Raw genomic sequence first — 21,339 nt, forward strand, 5'->3', positions numbered from 1 at the left:
CATATGACAGAGTCATTTGCTGACTTTACGTAATACAAGAAAGCTGATAAAGGTGTCGCTATTACAGTAGTTGACGGTAATTCATCAATGGTAGCTGGTACTGGTAACTTAAAACTGTCAGCACTAAAACTAAAATCTGTCCTTTATGTTCTTGAATTAAAATATAGTCTCATATCTGCCGGTAAATTGTCTAAAGATCTAATTTGTGTAATAATTTTTTACCCTTCTCACTGTATTTTTCAGGATTTGTCTTCGGGGACAATGATTGGCAGTGCTAAGGAACACAATGGTTTGTACTTTCTTTCTAATTCACCCTCAAAGTTAGATTCTCCTCAAACCATCTCCCTGTCAACCGTGTCAGATTCAAATATTTTTTTATGGCACAACCATCTTGGTCATCCTAATTTCAATTATTTGAAACACTTGTATCCAGATTTATTCATCAATAAAAATATTTCTTCTTTTAGGTGTGAACATTGCATTCTTGCAAAACAATCTCGAACTAATTATCCTTTTCATCCTTATAAACCATCACAACACTTCCACCTCCTTCATAGTGATTTATGGGGTCCTTCTCGAATTCCTAACATAAATAGAGCTAGATGGTTTATCACCTCTTTATAGATGACCATACTCATGTGTGTTGGGTGTACCTCTTAAAAGAATAATCTGAAGCTAGCACAACCTTTAAACAGTTTCATAAACTTGTCACCAATATTTTTGGCTCATCACTTCACATCCTTCGTACTGATAATGTGGGGGGGGGGGAATACTTCTCTAATGATCTTAATGGTGACCTACAAGAACATGGCATATTCCACCAAAGTTCTTGCAACCATACCCCGCAACAAAATAGGGTTGCTGAAAGAAAAAATCGGTACATTTTGGGGGTTGCTCGTTCTCTTAAGTTCACCACAAATGTTCCCAACCATTTTTGGGGAGAAGCTGTGTTAACTGCTACCTATCTTATAAATTGTCTTCCCTCCAAACCTCTCCAATTTTTAACCCCTCTTAATTGTCTAAAAGACTTTTTTCCTTTAGTCAGAATGTTGGAGTCTATTCCACCAAAAATATTCGGGTGTACAATCTTTGTTCATAACTCAAGTCCTACAAGAGGAAAACTGGATCCAAAATCTCATCAATGCATATTCCTTGGCTATTCTCCTACACAAAAAGGGTACAAATGTTACTGCCCAAAATCCAAAAGGTTTTACATATCATGTGATACCACTTTTCTTGAAAATCAACCCTTCTTTCACAATGATTCGTTTCAGGGGGTGAATATGATTAAACCTCATCATTGGGATCCTTCCATCTCTCTTCCAATTTCTCTTCCTTTACCCGAACCTATACAAAAGGAATCTGAAACAAAATCTACACAAATAACTAGTCAAGGGGGAGAATTAGAAAAGAGGAGTCAAAATAAGTTCAAATTTTTCCAAAATTCTACACTAGGAGTTATAATGTTCCTTTGCAAGGTCAATCTTCAGACATGGAGCCAAATAATGTGGAAGCAGTAGACTGTAACACTGAAGGTAATTGTGCATTTGAAAATCTTAATGTTGAAAATGATACTATAGATGAATTTGACTTGCCTATTGCCTTAAGGAAAGGAGTTAGATCTTGTACAAAGCATTCTATATCAAATTTCCTCACATATTCTAACCTATCTTCAAGATATAGAGCTTTTGTTACAAAATTGGATAGAGTTCAAATCCCAAACACTGTCTTTGATGCTCTAAAAGACAAAAAATGGAGAGCTGTTGTCCTAGAGGAAATGCTGCACTAGAAGAAAATAAGACTTGAGATATTGTCAAGCTTCCCAAGGATAAGAAAGTTGTGGGTTGCAAATGGATATTTACTACAAAAATGGGTGCAGATGGGAAGATAGACAAATATAAGAAGAGGTTAGTGGCCCAAGGCTTTACCCAAACCCATGGTATAGATTATGAAGAAACATTTGCACTAGTTGGAAAACTTAATTCTATTAGAACTCTCATTTCTCTTGCAGCAAATCTGGATTGGAAACTACACCAATTAGATGTGAAGAATGCTTTCTTGAATGAGAAATTGGAGAAGGAGGTTTATATGAAATTGCCCCCTGGATTTGAAGGAGAAAAGAATGATGCTGTGTGTAGGTTAAATAAGTCGCTATATGGATCGAAACAGTCCCGAAGGGCCTGGTTCACAAGATTCAACACCACTATGAAACAACTTGGCTATGTTCAAAGCCAAGTGTAGCACACCCTTTTTGTAAAAAAATCCAAAGATGAAAGAAGGGCTATTCTTATTGTCTATGTAGATGACATGGTAATCACAGGTGATGAAAATCAAGAAATTGACAATCTCAAAAGTTGTTTGCAAGCAGAATTCAAGGTTAAAGATCTTGCTTCAATACTTTCTTGGGGTGGAAATAGCTAGAAGCAAGAAAGGTATTTTCATCTCACAAAGGAAGTACACTATTGGTTTGTTTCGAGAAACAGGGAAACTAGGGTGTAGACCTACAACAACTCCCCTAGATCGAAATTTGAAACACAAGATTATTGAGATGATCCTCTAGTTGAGAGGGAGAGATATCAATGCCTTGTAGGATAACTAATCTACCTATCTCTCACTAGACCAGAAATTGCCTACAGTGTTAGAATGGTCAGTCAATTTATGCATTCTCCTAGGAAGAGGCATCTGGATGCTGTAAATCAGATTCTTCGTTATCTCAAAAGTACTCCTGGAAAGGGATTACTATTTAGAAAAAATGAACACAGAAGTGTAGAGTCTTTTGTAGATGCTGATTGGGTAGGTTCAGTTGAAGATTCAAAGTCTACCAGAGGATACTATACAAAAGTATGGGGAAACTTAGTGACATGGAGAAGTAAAAAACAATCAATTATTGCAAGAAGCAGTGCAGAGGTTGAATGTAGAGCAATTGCTCATGGAGTTTGTGAACTGACTTCGATAAAAAGATTATTGAATGATTTATTTATTCCCCTTCAAGGGCCTGTGAAACTATACGGTGACAGCAAGTCAGCCATCAACATAGTACATAACCCGGTGCAACATGACAAGATGAAACATGTAAGAATTGACAGAAACTTCATCAAGTCAGAAATGGAAAATGGTACATTTTCACTGCATTATGTTCCAACCAAATTACGAACAAGAATTCTTTCTCGATCAATCCTTTTGTCCCCAAGAAGCTGACCTGTTGACAAAGGCTTTTGTTGAAGTCAGATTTTGAGTCTAATGTTAGAAAGTTAGGAATGACTAGCATCTATTCACCAGCTTGAGGGGGAGTGTTGGATAGGAATCCCAAAGTTTATGAGATATTATTATGTTGTAGAATTTCAGGGATTATGGTCTACAATTTATTCTTTATTGCTGTTATTGATTTATAGGGATTCCTATTTAATTATAGGAATTGCCTATTATTTGTTTCCTTTTTTTATTTACCAGTTTTACCTATTTATGTACTAGACCAATCATTTGAATAAAATAAGAAGAATGATTTCTTTCGATTTTTATAATAGTATTTATATATTATTTTCAGTATAAAATGTAATATATTTTGTCAAAACTATGTTGCTCATTGTGTATTTTAGGAAGTTTTATATTTTATAATTGTTGTAATTTTATTCTTTATTACAGTCGTTTAATGTTTATAATACTAGGTTTATGTATTTAGAAACAATCCCATAATCAATGGGATTTGTTTCCCTAGAATTAATGGTCCATATTTCTTGAATTCCCTACAGGCTCATGTATATATAGGTTGAATGACCTCATAATTCATAATAAGAAAAGAAAGATATTCTTCCTTCTAAATTTGAGATGGTATCAAAGCTTCTAATCTTTGGGAGCCTTTGACCATGCCCGTAAACCCTAAGTTGTAGCCTTCATTGCTGCGCTTGCTTGTAAACCCTAAATTGCAACCTTCATTGCTGCACGTGCCTATAAACCCTAAGTTGCAACCTTCATTGTTGTGCGACCTTGGGCGTTCATTGCTACGCAATCCATTCTACCTTCTTGATTGTACCCACCTGTGATGGCTGACATTGTGATTCTTTAGGACAGATCCCAAACTGCTGGAAAATTGCAGAATGTTCATTCTGCTTATCAATTAAATGGAAAGAATTATCTCAAATGGTCTCAACTCATCAGGACCATCTTGAAAGGCAAAGGAAAGGTCAGTCACTTGACTGATAATGCCCCTGATGAAGAGGATGCCAAGTTCAAATCATGGGATGAGGAATACTTCATGGTCATGGCATGGTTGTGGAATTCAATGGTCCCAGAAATCAGTGATATATCTACATGTTCTTTAAATTAGCAAAGGTAAATTTTGGGAGGTAGTAGAACAAACCTATTCTAAGGCCAAGGATGCTGCTCAAATCTATGATGTAAAGGTGAAAACCGTGGTTGCTAAAGAAGGAAACAAATTAGTTACAAAATATGCCAATCAACTCAAGTCCCTATGGATAGAATTGGATCTCTACAAAGTTATAAAAGCAAAATGTTCAAAAGACTCAACAATCCTTAAGGAGTTTATTGAACAAGATAGAGTCTATGATTTTTTGGTAGGCCAGAATCCTAAATTTGACACGGTTCGAATCCAAATCTTGGGAAAAGAGAAAGTCCCAGGGCTTAATGAACTGGTAGCCATTGTATGGAGTGAATAAAGCAGGAAAGGCCTGATCCTAGAGACCTTAACTACTGAAAGCTCAACAATGGTGGTCAAAGGAGGAACATCCATGGTGTCTAACCGGAAGAAAAGTGGGTTTCCCAATATGGAGAGAAAGCATGAGGAAGTCTGGTGTACCTGTTGCAACAAGTTGTGCCACACAAAGGAGAAGTGCTGGAAATTACATGGAAAACCCCCAAGCCGAGAATAGGGGCAAAAAGGAGGCCCTCCAAAGGGAGGAGGGCTAGGGCAAGCACACATTGTTAATGGACAAAATGAAAAATCTGTCCAACTAAACCATGAAGGGATAAAAAGGATAAGATCCTTCCTTAGTAAATTGGAGAAGCCCATAGGTATGTGCTCCTTAACATATTGCGGTAAGTTTCCAGTCTCTTTTGGATTTAATGTTTTAGATACACCCTTTATCCATTAATGGATGCTAGATTCTGGAGCCATTGACCATATGACCCTTCTATCCAAATACTTCTCCACATATTCTCCATGCCCTAGCAATAAGAAAATTTCCACAGCAGATGGAACCTTTATAATTGCAGCAGGACAAGGAGAGGTCCAAATAAGCCCATCCATAACATTAAAAAGTGTGATTCATGTCCCCAAACTATCCACCTATCTAATTTCTATACAAAAACTTACAAAAGACCTCATGCAATGTTGTTTTTCATAGAAACTCTTGTATATTGCAGGATAAGAACTCGGGGAGGACGATTAGACATGCTAGAGAATGGAATTACCTGTACTACATGGAGGACTCTAATCTGCTTACCAAGAGTCACTCTCATATCTGAATCCACCATGACCAGTAAAAAGAAAGCTCAACTATACCATTGTCGGTTGGGACACCATTCATTTCGAATTGTAAAAGTGCTTTTCCCTTCCTTGTTTAAGAATTTAAATGTGTAGTCTCCATTGTGATGTGTGTGAGCTTGCTAAACACAAACGTGTACCTTTCCCCATTAACAATAAAATGAGTCCTTCCCCTAAAATCAATAGGTTACCCACTAAAATCTTAGAATCAAAAAGCCCCATGGAAGTCCTTTCCTCATTCTACCCACACCTGGATCCTACCAATAAACTCTAACCTAGAATATTTGGATGTGTATCCTTTGTGCATGTTCATAGTAATGAAAGGGGAAAACTCGATCATAGGGTTATCAAATGTATATTCTTAGGGTACTTAATCACACAAAAGGGATACAAATGTTTTCACCCACCATCAAAAAGATTTTGTGTCAAGGGATGTCACTTTCAACGAACAAGAGAGCTACTTCCAGCAGCCTCATCTTCAAAGGGAAAATGTAAGAGAGGAAGATGAGTCTTTCATGCTTCCAAATATGAGATATGGACCTGAAAGTGGGACAAATAGCGTGGCTGTCCCTGAAACTGAGAGAAGAATAGAACAAGCACCTGAACCTGCACCTAATGGTGGGAAATTTGGGAAAAATCTGGTATATTCAAGGAGAGAAAAGGCCATTCCAGAATCTGTCCATGTCCAAGAATCCAACCCACCATCATTGCATGAAGTAACACTTTCTAATCCTATAAATTCCAATAATTGTAAGGAGTTTGTCTCTGAAAATTCAGAAGCACAGGTGGACCAAAACCTAGACCTTCCCATTGCCCTTAGAAAGGGAACCAGAACATGCACCCAATAGCCACTTTACCCTCTATCAAACTTCCTATTCTTTAAAAAATTCTCTCCTACTCAAAACCTTTCTCACAAACCTAAACTCCATACCTACACCTTCCAGTATATCTGAAGCATTGTTTGATAGGAAATGGAAACAAACCATGATCGGGAAATGGAAGTGTTAAACAAGAACAGGAGCTGGGAGAACTTATCACCTTACCAAATGGAAAAAAATCAGTAGAATGCAAGTGGTTATATACCTTAAAGTATCAGGCTAATGGGACCATTGAACGTTACAAGGCAAGGTAGTGGCCAAAGGATTCACTCAAACTTATGGAGTGGATTACTTAGAGATATTTGCCTTGGTTGCTAAAATGAATAGTAATATTGTCACTAGCAACAAATCAGGATTAGGACCTACAAAAATTCGATGTGAAGAATGCATTCCTACATGGAAACCTTGAAGAAGAAATATACATGAAGTTGCCCCCTGGTTATGATGGACAGGTTGCTGCTGGAACTGTTTGCAAGCTATAAAAAGCTCTATATGGGCTGAAACAATCCCCATGAACATGGTTTAGAAGATTCACCAAAGTTATGACAAGTTTGGGCTACAAACAGAGCCAAGGGGATCATACTTTATTTATCAAACATTCAGTTTCAGGGGGAGTAACAATATTGTTGGTGTATGTAGATGATATTATAGTAATTGGGGATGACAAAAAGGATCAGCAAGTGTTAAGTCAATGCCTTGCCACAGAATTTGGGATTGTTAGAATAGTGGATTAAGCCTAACTCAACCCTACAAAACCGGCTTGTAAGGTGAGGGTTGCTTTTCACTTATATATTATTCAATTGCCTAATCTCTAGTCGATGTGGGACTTGGGTTTTTCCCAATACACCCCCTCACGTTCAGCACTATTGGGCTTGGTACGTGGATAAATGGTGGGTGACCCTTTTTAATGATCTATGATTGGCGGGACTTGGGTTTTTCCCAATACACCCCCTCACGCCTATGAGGCATGCATCAATGGTGGGTGGCCCATTTTTAAAGTGGATATAAATGGCTCTGATACCATGTTAGAATAGTGGATTAAGCCTAACTCAACCCTACAAAACCGGCTTGTAAGGTGAGGGTTGCTTTCCACTTATATATTATTCAATTGCCTAATTTCTAGTCGATGTGGGACTTGGGTTTTTCCCAATAGAGATCAAGACATTAGGGAGACAAATATTTTTTTGGGAATTGAAGTGGCCTATTCCAATAAAGGAATCTTCATATCTCTACAAAAATATATTACTAACTTGCTTAAAGAAATAGGTAAGACAACTTGCAAACCAGCAAGTACTCCAGTTGATCCAAATATAAAGTTGGGAATTGCGAAAGAGGATATTGCCGTGAACAAGGAAATGTATCAAAGACTCGTGGGTAGGCTTATTTACTTATCTCACACCAAGCCTGACATTGCTTTTGTTGTGAGTCTAGTCAGCCAATTTATGCACCAACCAAAGGAAGAACATTTACAAGCTGCCCCTAGAATTGTCCAATATTTAAATGGGACTCCAAGAAGAGGGATTTTGTTCAAATGGAATATGAGTGTAAGTCTTGAAGCATATAAGGATGCAGATTACATGGGGTCAGTTGTGGATAGGAGATCAATTATTGGATACTGCAGCTTCCTTGGTGGAAACCTAGTGACTTGGAAGAGCAAAAACCAGAGTGTAGTAGGTAGATTGAGTGCTGAAGTAGAATTTTGAGCAATGACCCAAGGAATATGTGAACTTCTATTGCTAAAGATTATATTGGAAGACTTGAAGATAAGGTGGGATGAACCTATGAGGTTATATTGTGACAATAAATCCGCAATTAGTATAGCCCACAAACCGGTGTAGCATGATAGAGCTAAACATATTGAGGTGGACAAACATTTTATCAAGGAAAAGCTAGACACTGGCATGATTTGCACCTCATATGTGCCCACTCAAAGTCAGCTTGTAGAAATACTCACCTAGGGCTGAACTGCATTAACTTTGAAAGAATTATATCCAAGTTGGGAATGGAGAATATTTACTCACCAGATTGAGGGGGAGTGTCAAAACTGTGTTGCCCATTGTGTATTTTAGGAAGTTTTATATTTTATCCTTGCTGTTATTTTATTCTTTATCCTTCCTCCCCCATTTATTTAATTATGGTGTCATCTATTATTTTAGATCTTCTAGCATATATTCAAAGCTCATTACCAATTTAGTTTATACCATGAGTGAGAAAAACATGGAAATGCACCCCATCTATTATTTGTTGTCTGTTATGAGAACTTCTTCTCTTTCGTTTTGTAACTTTGACAATTGTTCTCTCCATCTATTTTTTGCTTCAATTGTTTACCATATATTCCTTTCTTTTTTAATAGTTTCCTTTAATTTCATAATTTTATTCAGGTGTTGTGTGTAATTGGAGATATTTCTTTATTGCATGATACAAACGGTCTGGCAATTCTGAATCAGCGGTAGGAAATTATCTATCCAATTTTCACTTCATATGTTGTTTAACCTTTCTGTTGGAAATTCTTATTTCTAGTATATTGTTATGTAATTTTTTTGTTAGGTTTCTAGGCTTATTCTACATAGATGCAAATCACATGTCTCCTCATGGTGTTGCAATTGGCATCCCACCAATAAACAACTGTCACGTCATTTAAAATATTTACCTATATTTTTATCCCTTTTTACATTACTCTATTTGTTCTTATTTTTATCTCTAGATTAGGAGAAAAAATGGAATGTTAGAATTACATTATTCTAGCATGGAATCTCATCGGAAAAGATGTCTCCTCTTTTTGCATATGCATACAACTCTCCATGAACATCTTTTTTGATGAGACTCTAAGCTTCAACTTATCTCTTTTTTGTTCACTCAAATCAGGTTGTCTTAGTTATTTTTCTATCTTTTAACATCTAATTACAAGTATAGGTAAATATGTGTTTATGAACAAAAACTATGCTAGTATTAAGAATTAGAGAATAAAGAAGAATAATTGATTGAAACTGGGTCTCAATACACACTGGATGAATGTTTATATAGATGTATTTCATAAAGTACACATGAATATAAAAGATATACTTGAAAAGGAGAATAATTTATTATTATTATTATTCATACATATTACATTTTCCTTATACTTATTTGTAACAATCTAATCTTCTAAAATAAGGAAATAAGGAAAAATATTCTGAAAAATATCCTAGAAGATTCTATAGATATTTTCTCTAATTAGGAAGATTTTTCCTCTAATTACAACACTCCCCCTCAAGTTGGTAAATGAATATCAATCATTCCCAACTTGCCTACAAGATCTTGAAATCTACCCTGAGGGAGCCCTTTTGTAAAAATATCTGCTATCTGAAGTTCTGTAGGAACATGAGTTGTAATCACAAAGCCTCTATCTAGATTATCTTTGATGAAATGTCTGTCAATCTCAATGTGTTTGGTCCTATCATGTTGTACTGGATTATGGGCAATGTTCATGGCAGACTTATTGTCACAGTATAGTTGCACAAGGTTGTCCACCTTGACTTTAAGGTCATCCAAAATGATTTTCATCCAGAGTCCTTCACACATTCCTTGAGCAAGGGCTCGGAATTAAGCTTCTGCACTAGAACAAGATACTCTATCTTGCTTTTTGCTCCTCCACGTTACGAGACTATCTCCAAGAAACATACAATACCCAGAAGTAGATTTTCTGTCAGTAATAGAACCTGCATAGTCAGCATCAGTATATATTTTCATAGTCAATGTATCTTCCCTTTTGAACAATAACCCCTTACCTGGACTTGACTTCAAGTACTGGAGAATTTTGTCAACTGCTTGCATGTGTCTCTCTCTTGGATCATGCATAAATTGGCTCACTACACTAACTGCATAAGCAATGTTTGGTCGTGTGTGTGATAGATAAATCAATTTCTCTACCAATCTTTGATATCGAGCTTTCTCTACAGGAGCACTTTCTTCACTTCTAATTCTGTGATTTTGTTCTATAGGAACTGTTGAGGTTCTACATCCCAGCTTCCCTGTTTCTTTGAGGAGATCAAGTACATATTTCCTTTGGGAGATGAAAATTCCATTTTTGGAATAAGCAACCTCTATTCCAAGAAAATACTTGAGTTTTCCTAGGTCTTTCATTTCAAATTGGGCTGCCAATTTTTCTTTTAATGCTAATTTTTCTGTTTCATCATCTCCTGCAATAATCATATCATCCACATAGACAAGCAATAGAGTGAGTTTACCTGTAGAAGAGTATTTTATGAATAGAGTATGATCTCCTTGGCTTTGTCTGTATCCCAAGGAAACCATTACTTTTGTAAATCTTCCAAACCATGCTCTAGGGGATTGCTCAAGACCATACAATGCTTTCTTTAGGAGGCATACCTTGTTTCTTTCATTTTGCACTTCAAAACCTGGGGGAATCTCCATGTACACTTCGTCTTCTAGATTTTCATGAAGAAAGGCATTCTTCACATCCAACTGGTGTAAGTCACAACCAAAATGAGCAGCCAAAGCGAGAACAACTCGAACTGTATTCATCTTTGCCACTAGGGCAAACGTCTCCTCATAGTCGATCCCATAAGTTTGGGTATAACCTTTTGCCACCAATCTAGCTTTATATCTTTCTATTGTCCCATCTGCCTTATGTTTCACTGTGAATATCCATCTACACCTTACTGCCTTCTTGTCTCTTGGCTTATCAACAATCTCCCAAGTTGAATTTCTTTCTAATGCATTCATCTCTTCTTTCATGGCTTGAGTCCAATGTTCAAGTTTCATGGCCTCCTGGATTGAGGCAGGAATTTTTGTGGCATCAATGGCAGCAATAAAGCTTCTGTGCTTTTCAGAGAGATTGTTAGTGCAAACATACTGAGAAATAGGATATTTAGCACATGATCTTCTTTCCTTTCTCAATGCAATGGGTAAGTCCTCAGTAATACTTACCTCCTCACTGTTATCTTCAAGGATCCTCACCTCCAAATTGTTAGGCAACTGGCATTAAAAGAGAGAATAAAAGGATAGAAGAGAGAAATAAACAATACTAAGAGTATTTGTTTTTAGTGTGTCTTAAACCTTACAAGGTGCCTCTATATATATAGCATAAGGAAGAGGCAAGCATTACAAACTAAGTGATGTGGGACTTAATAAGTAAGTTAAACTAAACAATGTGGGACTACTTCAATTTTAGAACTTAGACTACACACTTAACAATTCTCCCACTTGGAGTCTGAGTTCTAGTTAGCTTCCTTGTAAGCATCGAGTTCATATGCTCCTTCGCCTAGTGCAGCTTTCTTTATCTTCAATTATCCCTGAAGACCAGCTGAGGTAATGCAGAGCCTCAGTTTGTCAGTTGTAACAGTCTTAGTTAGCATATCTGCTGGATTTTCTCAAAGGAGGAGATGTTGGTTCTGATTCAACCTCTATATTTGTACTCTGGCTTCTGTTGGTTATGTCGCTTTCTGAAATTTCTTCAAGTTCTACTTTCTCAGAAGGCTCTGGCAACTTGTTTGTATCAATAGATTCTGCAGAAAATCTATCCTTATAAAATAGATTCTCATTAAAAGTGACATTCCTGCTTCTGATGATTTTCTTGTTTTGGTCATCCCAAAATCTGTAGCCATACATGTCAGAACCATAACCAATAAAATAACACTTTTTGGCCTTGGGATCCAATTTGTCTCTACTATCAGAGTCTATCAAAACATATGACACGCAGCCAAATACTCTTAAATGTGAAAGATTTACCTCCTTCCCAGACCATACCTCTTCAGGCAATTGATAACCCAAAGGAACTGATGGTCCTCTATTTATGAGATATGCTGCTGTGTTGATTGCATCTGCCCAAAACACCTTAGGCAAGCCCGATTGGATCCGCATGCACCTAGCCCTCTCGTTCAATGTTCTATTCATTCTTTCTGCAACACCGTTTTGTTCTGGTGTTCCTGGTATTGTCTTGATCATTCTGATCCCATGTTCTGAACAGAAGTTCTTGAATTCGTGGCTATTATACTCTCCACCATTGTCAGATTTCAGACTTTTCAACTTTAAACCTGTCTGATTTTCAACTTCTGTTTTCCATCTTTTAAACACAGAAAACACGTCAGATTTATTTTTGAGAAAATAAACCCATACCTTTCTCGTAGCATCATCGATAAAGGTGACATAATAGCATGAGCCTCCAAGAGATTTCACTGGAGCTGGCCCCCAAACATCTGTATGCACCAATTCAAGCCTTTCTGTTTTCAGTGTCTTTCCTTGCCTTGAGAAACTAATTTTTCTCTGTTTTCCCAAGATACAGTGTTCACAAGTGCCGACATCTACGTGCTTTAGTTTTGATAACTTACCCTTTGTCGCCATTAGCTTCATTCCTTTCTCACTCATGTGCCCAAGTCTTTGGTGCCACAAGAATGAATTATTGGCAGCCTCAGTAACTGCTATCATGTTCTCATCTGCAACCATGTAAAGTGACCCTCGCTTCTTTCCACGAGCGACAATGAGATTGCCTTTCTTGACTTTCCATGCTCCATCTCCAAAAGTGGTTTCGTGCCCTTCATCATCCAGCTGCCCTACAGATATTAAATTTCTTTTTAAGGCAGGGATATGTCTGACATTTTTCAGTGTCCAATGGCTCCCACTTGAGGTCCTGATGGCAATATCTCCTTTTCCAACAATATTCAGAGGTTTGCCATCTGCAAGGTAAACCTTTCCAAACCTTCCAGAAACATAGTTAGTCAACAATTCATTAGAAGGAGTGGTGTGGAATGACGCACCTGAGTCCATAATCCATGACTCAATAGGACTATCTAGGCTGCAGATTAATGCATCGTCTATCTCGTCAGTTGCTGCATTTGCTGATTCATCATCGTCACGTTTCTTGTGATTCTTGTTTTTCTTCGGAGCTTTGCATTGATTGGTAAAGTGACCTCTCTTGTCACAATTCCAACAAACAATGTCATTCCGGAATTTTGGTTGACCTTTAGCTCTTGACTTTGATCTTCCTCGGCTGTTGTAACCTTTTTGAGTGGTTCTTCCTCTACTTTCAGTATTTAATGCTGAACTGGAAGTAGAACTGGAAGGTTCCTCGGAATCTCTCCTGCGAACATCTTCGCTCAAGATCAGGTCGCGAATGTCGTTGAGCTTCAACTTGTTATCCCTTGCAGAACTGCTGACTGCAGTAACAGTTGCAGCCCAACTTTCCGGTAATGATGACAATAGTATCAATGCCTTCACCTCATCTTCAAATTTGATTTGTACTGACTCTAACATAGCAAGAATAGTGTTAAAATCATTAATATGATTAATCACAAGGTTACCTTCTCCCATCTTAAGGTTGAACAACCGACGCATTATGTGTACTTTGTTGGCTGCAGATGGTTTCTCATACATGTCTGATAGTGTCTTCATCAGACTTGCAGTTGTCTTTTCATTGACGATGTTGAACGCGACATTCTTGGCCAATGTCAGCCTGATCACGCCAAGAGCCTGTCGATCTAGCAAGTTCCACTCTTCCTGTTTCATATCGTCTGGCTTCTCCCCTATTAAGGGTTGATATAACTTCTTTTGATACAGATAATCCTCTATCTGCATCTTCCAGAAGCCGAAGTCTTTACCATCAAACTTCTCTATCTTCACCTTCCCTTCTTCTAATGCCATTGCTCTGCTGCTGAGAAAAGCTCTTGCTCTCTAAACTGAGACTCTCTCCTCTTAAACTGAGGAATTCTGAGAAAAGCTCTCACTCTCTAAACTGAAAATTATTCTTTTCTGTTGTGGAAGATCAGATAAAACTGCAACCACAGAGCATACTAAGAATACTCTCCTCTCACTCTCTAAACTGAAGATTATTCTTTTCTGTTGTGGAAGATCAGATAAAACTGCAACCACAGAGCATACTAAGAATACTCTCCCGAACCTAGAGCTCTGATACCAGTTGTTAGGCAACTGGCATTAAAAGAGAGAATAAAAGGATAGAAGAGAGAAATAAACAATACTAAGAGTATTTGTTTTTGGTGTGTCTTAAACCTTACAAGGTGCCTCTATATATATAGCATAAGGAAGAGGCAAGCATTACAAACTAAGTGATGTGGGACTTAATAAGTAAGTTAAACTAAACAATGTGGGACTACTTCAATTTTAGAACTTAGACTACACACTTAACACAAATTAGACAATTTTTCTTGCTCGAGAGTCGAAGTGGGTTGTTTTCTTCTTTCATATTTTTTGCCAAAAAATTTGTCTTCCTCTTCTTCTGCTTCTTCCTCATTGTGGACCATGGTAGCTTCATTGCTTAGATCTTGGGCATCCTGCAAAGATAAATATGGTAATGACAAGAAGGAGAGCTCCTCCACTTCAAGTGCTTTCTCCCCCTGAAGTGGTGGACTGGCATAAAAGGATTGTGTTTCCTGAAAGGTGACATCCATGGTGATAAAGACGCGACGACTCTAAGGATGATAACATTTGTACCCTTTTTTGTTAGAAGGATACCCAATAAAGACACATTTAAGAGCTTTGGGATCTAATTTACTACGATTAGGATGATGAGAGTGAACAAAAATAGTACACCCAAAGACTTGACTAGGTAGACTCGATATTAGAGGGCAAGAGGGAACAAAAGACAATGGAGACTCTATAGGACTAATGTCATTTAAGATACGGGTGGGTAACCTGTTGATGAGATATGTGGCAGTTAACGCAGCTTCTCCCCAGTAATTTTTTGGAACAGACATTTGAAAAAGAAGAGCTCTAGTTACTTCTAGAAGATGACGATTCTTTCTTTTTGCAACCCCGTTTTGTTGAGGGGTGTTTACACATGTTAGTTTATGAACAATACCATTATGAGACAAAAAATTAAGAAATTCATGATTCACATATTCAGTACCATTATCAGACCTGATTCTTTTGATATTTTTTCCAAATTGATTTTGGACCAGACGGAAAAAATTAACAAAGATTTGGAAAACTTCTGATTTATTTTTCATCAGGTATGTCCATGTGACACGGCTACAATCGTCGATAAAGATAACAAACCATCTAGCTCCGGAAATAGATTCTACGACAGGTCCCCAAACATCAGAGTGAATTAAATCAAATGGAGAAGTACTCTTTTTATTACTAATAGGATAGGATGCACGATGGTGTTTTGACAATTGACAAATATCACAATTAAAAGACTCAATAGACTCCTTAGTAAACAAATGAGGAAATAAGGATTTAAGAAGGTTGAATGAAGGATGCCCAAGTCTTTTATGGGAATTTGCCCACGTTTCAGATGTAGCTTGTTGACTCATGATTTTTGTTTTGTTTTGTTCATCAGATTCCAACAAATACAACCCACTCTGCTCTTTAGCAGTTAAAATCGTCTTCCCCGTAGCAAGGTCCTGAAAAACACAATGAGTTGAGAAAAATGTTACTGAATAATTTAAATCTTTTGGGAGCTTTTGCACAGAGATAAAATTATTGGCTAATTGTGGAACATGTAAAACATCCTTTAATATAATAGATGATTCCAAAATTATATTCCCAGAGCTGCATATGGGTACACTTTGACCATTCGCAACTGTAATAAGTTGTTCTCTATTCCTTTGAATATATGATTTGAAGATCATACGAAAAGGTGTCATATAATCAGTTGCTCCTGAATCAAGAATCCAAATACCTTGAGACACAGGACCCACAGTATGGAGAGAACTCTTACCTTTCATGGACAGAGTACATGGTCCAGAGGGCTTACTTATTGATTCAATCATTCCTTTCAAACGATCTAGTTCCTCTTTAAAAGTTTTCATCTCAAAAAATCTGATAGTGGTAACTTAATGGATTGATTCGGCGACTCTGTCTGTGGCGACAACGATGAGTGGGCCGTGGAACGGACTTAGGAGGCTCCGACGACCAGTTCTGTGACAGTAGCGACGAGTGGGTCTCGTCGGAGCTAGGCACCTGGGACGTCACCGGAAAAAGAACAAAACTCAAAACTCAGATCTACTCAAATCTGCGCCAAATGGGACGTCACCGACCCGTGGAATGGACTCAGGAGGCTCCGGCGACTTTCTGTGGCGGTGGCGGCGAGTGGGTCTCGCCGGAGCTAGGCGCGTGGGCTACACGCACCGGCGACGGTGGCGGCGCGTGGCGGCGTATTTCTCGGAGCGAATTCCGGCGTTGTGTTCGTCGGAGTTGGGCGCACCTTTCTGCCCTATCAACGACCCCAACGACTACGGCGGTAGCTGTAGTGACCGGATAGTGGCGGTGGTGGCTACTGTTTGCAGCGGAAACGAAGCTCCCAAGATCGGGAGCTCTGATACCAACTTGAAAAGGAGAATAATTTATTATTATTATTATTCATACATATTACATTTTCCTTTTACCTATTTGTAACATCTTCTAAAATAAGGAAATAAGGAAAAATATTCTGAAAAATATCCTAGAAGATTCTATAGATATTTTCTCTAATTAGGAAGATTTTTCCTCTAATTACAACAGATATGATTTCCTATAATCTCTAATATATTATCGTTACATACTATATTTAAAATCAAGATAAGATATTATCAAGATAAGATGATATCTAAGATTCTTAAGACTCCCCCTCAAGCTGGAGCATATAAGTCAAATGTGTCCAACTTGTTACAAATGTATTCAATTCTAGGCCCTCTTAGGGGTTTAGTGCAGACATGTTCTAGTTGGTTTGTTGACAAATCTTGTAACAATATCTCCTGACTTGATTTTTTCTCTGATGAAGTGACAATCAACTTCAATATGCTTGATTCTTTCATGAAAAATTGGATTAGAGGTAATATGAATTGCAACCTGGTTATCACACTTCTTCAAATTTGAGTTCTCTATGGAGCTGTTTCAACCATATGAGCTCACAAGTTACTAATGTCATGGCCCTCTAATTTGTTTTAGTTGTTCATCTTGTTACAACATTTTGCTTCTTGCTTCTCCAAGAAATTAGGTTTCCACTAATCAACATCCAGATGCGGATCTCCTATCATTGGGTCAATAGGTTGAATCAACATCTGAATATCCAACTATGTCAGAGTGGCCCGTTATCCTCATAAATGAGACTTTGCCTGGGAATTTCTTAATGTATTTAAGAATCTGAATAATGACATTCCAATGGTCTTGGGAAGGAGAATTCAAAAATTCGCTCACCACACTAACATCAAAGGTAATATTGGGTCGAATGATCCTGAGGTAATTTAGCTTTCCAACTAGCCTTCTATATCTTTGCTTTAGCATTGAGAAGGCCAGTTTCTTCCAAGATGTCAATTGCATACTTTCTTTGAGATAGTACCAAATCGTCCTTGGATTGAACAACTTCAATTCCTAGAAAGTATCGAAGTTTGCCAAGGTCCTTAGTTTGGAACTGTTGACAAAGATATTGTTTCAAGTCTCTAATTCCTTGTTGATCGTTGCCTGTAATAACAATACCATACACATAAACGGCGAGGTTGATGCAACTTGAAAAGGAGAAAATGATTTTATTATTATCATTCATACCTATTACATTTTCCTTACACCTATTTGTAACAATCTAATCTTCCAAAATAAGGAAATAAGGAAAAAATATGCTAAAAAATAAACTAGAAGATTCTAAAGATATTTTCTCTAATTACGAAGATTTTCCTCTAATTACAACACTCCCCCTCAAGTTGGTAAATGAATATCAATCATTCCCAACTTGCTTACAAGATCTTGAAATATACCCTGAGGGAGCCCTTTTGTAAAAATATCTGCTATCTGAAATTCTGTAGGAACACGTGTTGTAATCACAAAGTCTCTGTCTAGATTATCTTTGATGAAATGTCTGTCAATCTCAATGTGTTTGGTCCTGTCATGTTGTACTGGATTATGGGCAATGCTCATGGTAGACTTATTGTCAGAGTATAGGTTCACGGGGTTGTCCACCTTGACTTTAAGGTCATCCAAAATGATTTTCATCTAGAGTCCTTCACACATTCCTTGAGCAAAGGCTCGGAATTCAACTTGTGCACTAGAACGAGATACTCTATCTTGCTTTTTGCTCCTTAACGTTATCAGACTATCTCCAAGAAACATACAATACCTAGAAGTAGATTTTCTGTTAGTAAGAACCTGCATAGTCAGCATCAATATATATTTTCATAGTCAACGTGTCTTCCCTTTTGAACAATAGCCCCTTTGCTGGACTTGACTTCAAGTATTGGAGAATTTTGTCAACTGCTTGAATGTGTCTTTCTCTTGGATCATGCATAAATTGGCTCACTACACTAATTGCATAAGCAAGGTCTGATCTTGTGTGTGATAGATAAATCAATTTTCCTACCAATCTCTGATATTGAGCCTTTTCTACAGGAGCACTTTCTTCACTTCCAATTCTGTGATTCTGTTTTATAGGAACTGTTGAGGTTCTACATCCCAGCTTTCCTGCTTCTTTGAGGAGATCAAGTACATATTTCCTTTGGGAGATGAAAATTCCGTTCTTGGAGTAAGCCCCCTCTATTCCAAGAAAATACTTGAGTTTTCCTAGGTCTTTCGTTTCAAATTGGGCTGCCAATTTTTCTTTTAATGCCAATGTTTCTGTTTCATCATCTCCTGCAATAATCATATCATCCACATAGACAAGCAATAGAGTGATTTTACCTGTAGAAGAGTGCTTTATGAATAGAGTATGATCTCCTTGGCTTTGTCTGTATCCCAAGGAAACCATTGCTTTTGTAAATCTTCCAAACCATGCTCTAGGGGATTGCTCAAGACCATACAATGCTTTCTTTAGGAGACATACCTTCTTTCTTTCATTTTGCACTTCAAAACCTGGGGGAATCTCCATGTACACTTCCTCTTCCAGATTTCCATGAAGAAAGGCATTCTTCTCATCCAACTGGTGTAAGTCCCAACCAAAATGAGCATCCAAAGCGAGAACAACCCGAACTGTATTCATCTTTCCCACTGGGGCAAAGGTCTCCTCATTGTCCATCCCATAAGTTTGGGTATAACCTTTTGCCACCAATCTAGCTTTATATCTTTCTATTGTCCCATCTTCCTTATGTTTCACTGTGAATATTCATCTACATCCTACTGCCTTCTTGTCTCTTGGCTTATCAACAATCTCCCAAGTTGAATTTCTTTCTAATGCATTCATCCCTTCTTTCATGGCTTGAGTCCAATGTTCAAGTTTCATGGCCTCCTGGATTGAGGTAGGAATTTTTGTGGCATCAATGGCAACAATAAAACTTCTGTGCTTATCAGAGAGATTGTTAGTGCAAACATATCGAGAAATAGGATATTTAGCGCATGACCTTCTTTCCTTTCTCTATGCAATGGGTAAATCCTCAGTAATACTTACCTCCTTACTATTATTTTCAGGGATCCTCACCTCCGGATTAGACAATTTTTCTTGCTTGAGTGTCGAAGTGGGTTGTTTTCTTCTTACATATTTTTTGCCAAAAAATTTGTCTTCTTCCTCTTCTTCTCCTTCTTCCTCGCTGTGGACCATGGTAGCTTCATTGCTCAGATCTTGGGCATCCTGCAAAGATAAATATGGTAATGACAAGAAGGAGAGCTCCTCCACTTCAAGTGTTTTCTCCCCCTGAAGTGGTGGACTGACATAATAGGATTGTGTTTCATGAAAGGTGACATCCATGGTGATAAAGACGCGATGACTCTGAGGATGATAACATTTGTACCTGTTGAGAATAATGGTGAATGGAGAGAACATATTCCTTGTGTATTGCAAAGCAAAAGATGTGTTTATATACAAGTAGTGGGCCTAAGCCCATAAGATAAAACTAAGATAAAACTATATCTAACACTCCCCCTCAAGCTGGTGTATATAGATCATATGCACCAAGCTTGTTACAAATATAATCAATCCTATGACCTCGTAATGATTTGTTGAAGACATCTGCCAACTGATTAGTAGAGTTAACAAATTGAGTAGTAATGTCCCCAGATAAAATCTTCTCACGAATGAAGTGACAATCTATTTCAAAGTGTTTGGTCCTCTCGTGAAATACTGGATTTGAGGCAATATGAAGGGTAACTTGGTTATCACATATGAGAGCCATCTGCGTAACTTCGCCAAATCTCAGTTCTTTAAGCAACTGTTTGAGCCAAATAAGCTCACACGTAGCAGAGGCCATAGCACGATATTCTACTTCTGCAATAGATCTTGCCACTACATTCTGCTTCTTACTTTTCCAGGAAATCAAGTTATCTCCGATAAAGACACAATAACCTGAGGTGGATCTCCTGTCAGAGGGAGAGCCTGCCCAATCTGCATCCGAGTATCCCACAACTTGGGTATGATTGTTGTAGCCATATAATAAACCTTTTCCTGGAGCACCTTTGATATACTTCAGAATGCGGATGACTGCATTCCAATGTCCTGCACATGGAGAATTGAGAAATTGACTCACCACACTAACCGCAAAAGAGATGTCAAGACGAGTTACCGTGAGATAATTCAATTTCCCAACCAATCTTCTGTACCTCTCAGGATCTGAGAAAGGCTCCCCCTATTAGATAAAATCAAGAGAGGTAAAATGTAATAGTGAAGCTTTATTATCATTGTTGCTTACGAAAGAATACAAGGAGTGCTGAATATATAGGGAACCTTTCCTAAATACAACAGTAAGAGAAAAGAGAGAAAACGGTTGTAAAAGCAACCAACAGAGAGAGAAAAACAAGAGAGGTGGCAGGACAACTGTCCACTAAAAGATTCTGAAGATATCCTAAAGATATCACATAATGCAAAAAGCAAAAAAGACTAACAAACAAATATTCCCTTTTTGTTGTAACCCATATACACTAACAGCCCCCCTCAAACTCAAGGTGAAGTTTTGACACAAAAACTTTGCACTTTGTCCCTAAGAACTTCAAACCGAGCAACAGACAAAGGCTTAGTAAGAAGATCAGCCCATTGATCAAGAGCTAGTATGTGATAAACCAGAAGTTGCTTGGATAGGACTTTGTCACGAACAAAGAACACATCAATCTCCA

At 37.7% G+C, this 21,339-nt stretch overlaps 1 protein-coding gene across 7 annotated transcripts in view; it reads left to right on the forward strand.

Moving 5' to 3' along the window:
* The window catches only part of PHYLLO (2-oxoglutarate decarboxylase/hydro-lyase/magnesium ion-binding protein), a 126,980-nt gene that overhangs the window by 44,847 nt on the left and 60,794 nt on the right, over positions 1-21,339 (forward strand). For all 7 annotated transcript variants that reach the window (XM_083064570.1, XM_083064571.1, XM_083064572.1 and 4 more), the window contains one exon: positions 8,760-8,827. In XM_083064570.1, coding sequence (XP_082920696.1) covers positions 8,760-8,827 — 68 coding nt within the window. The remainder of the gene's footprint in view (positions 1-8,759; positions 8,828-21,339) is intronic.

The sequence above is a fragment of the Cajanus cajan genome, chromosome 10 (genome assembly GCF_000230855.2).
Source record: "Cajanus cajan strain Asha chromosome 10, NIPB_CcT2T_4, whole genome shotgun sequence".
NCBI lineage: Eukaryota > Viridiplantae > Streptophyta > Magnoliopsida > Fabales > Fabaceae > Cajanus > Cajanus cajan.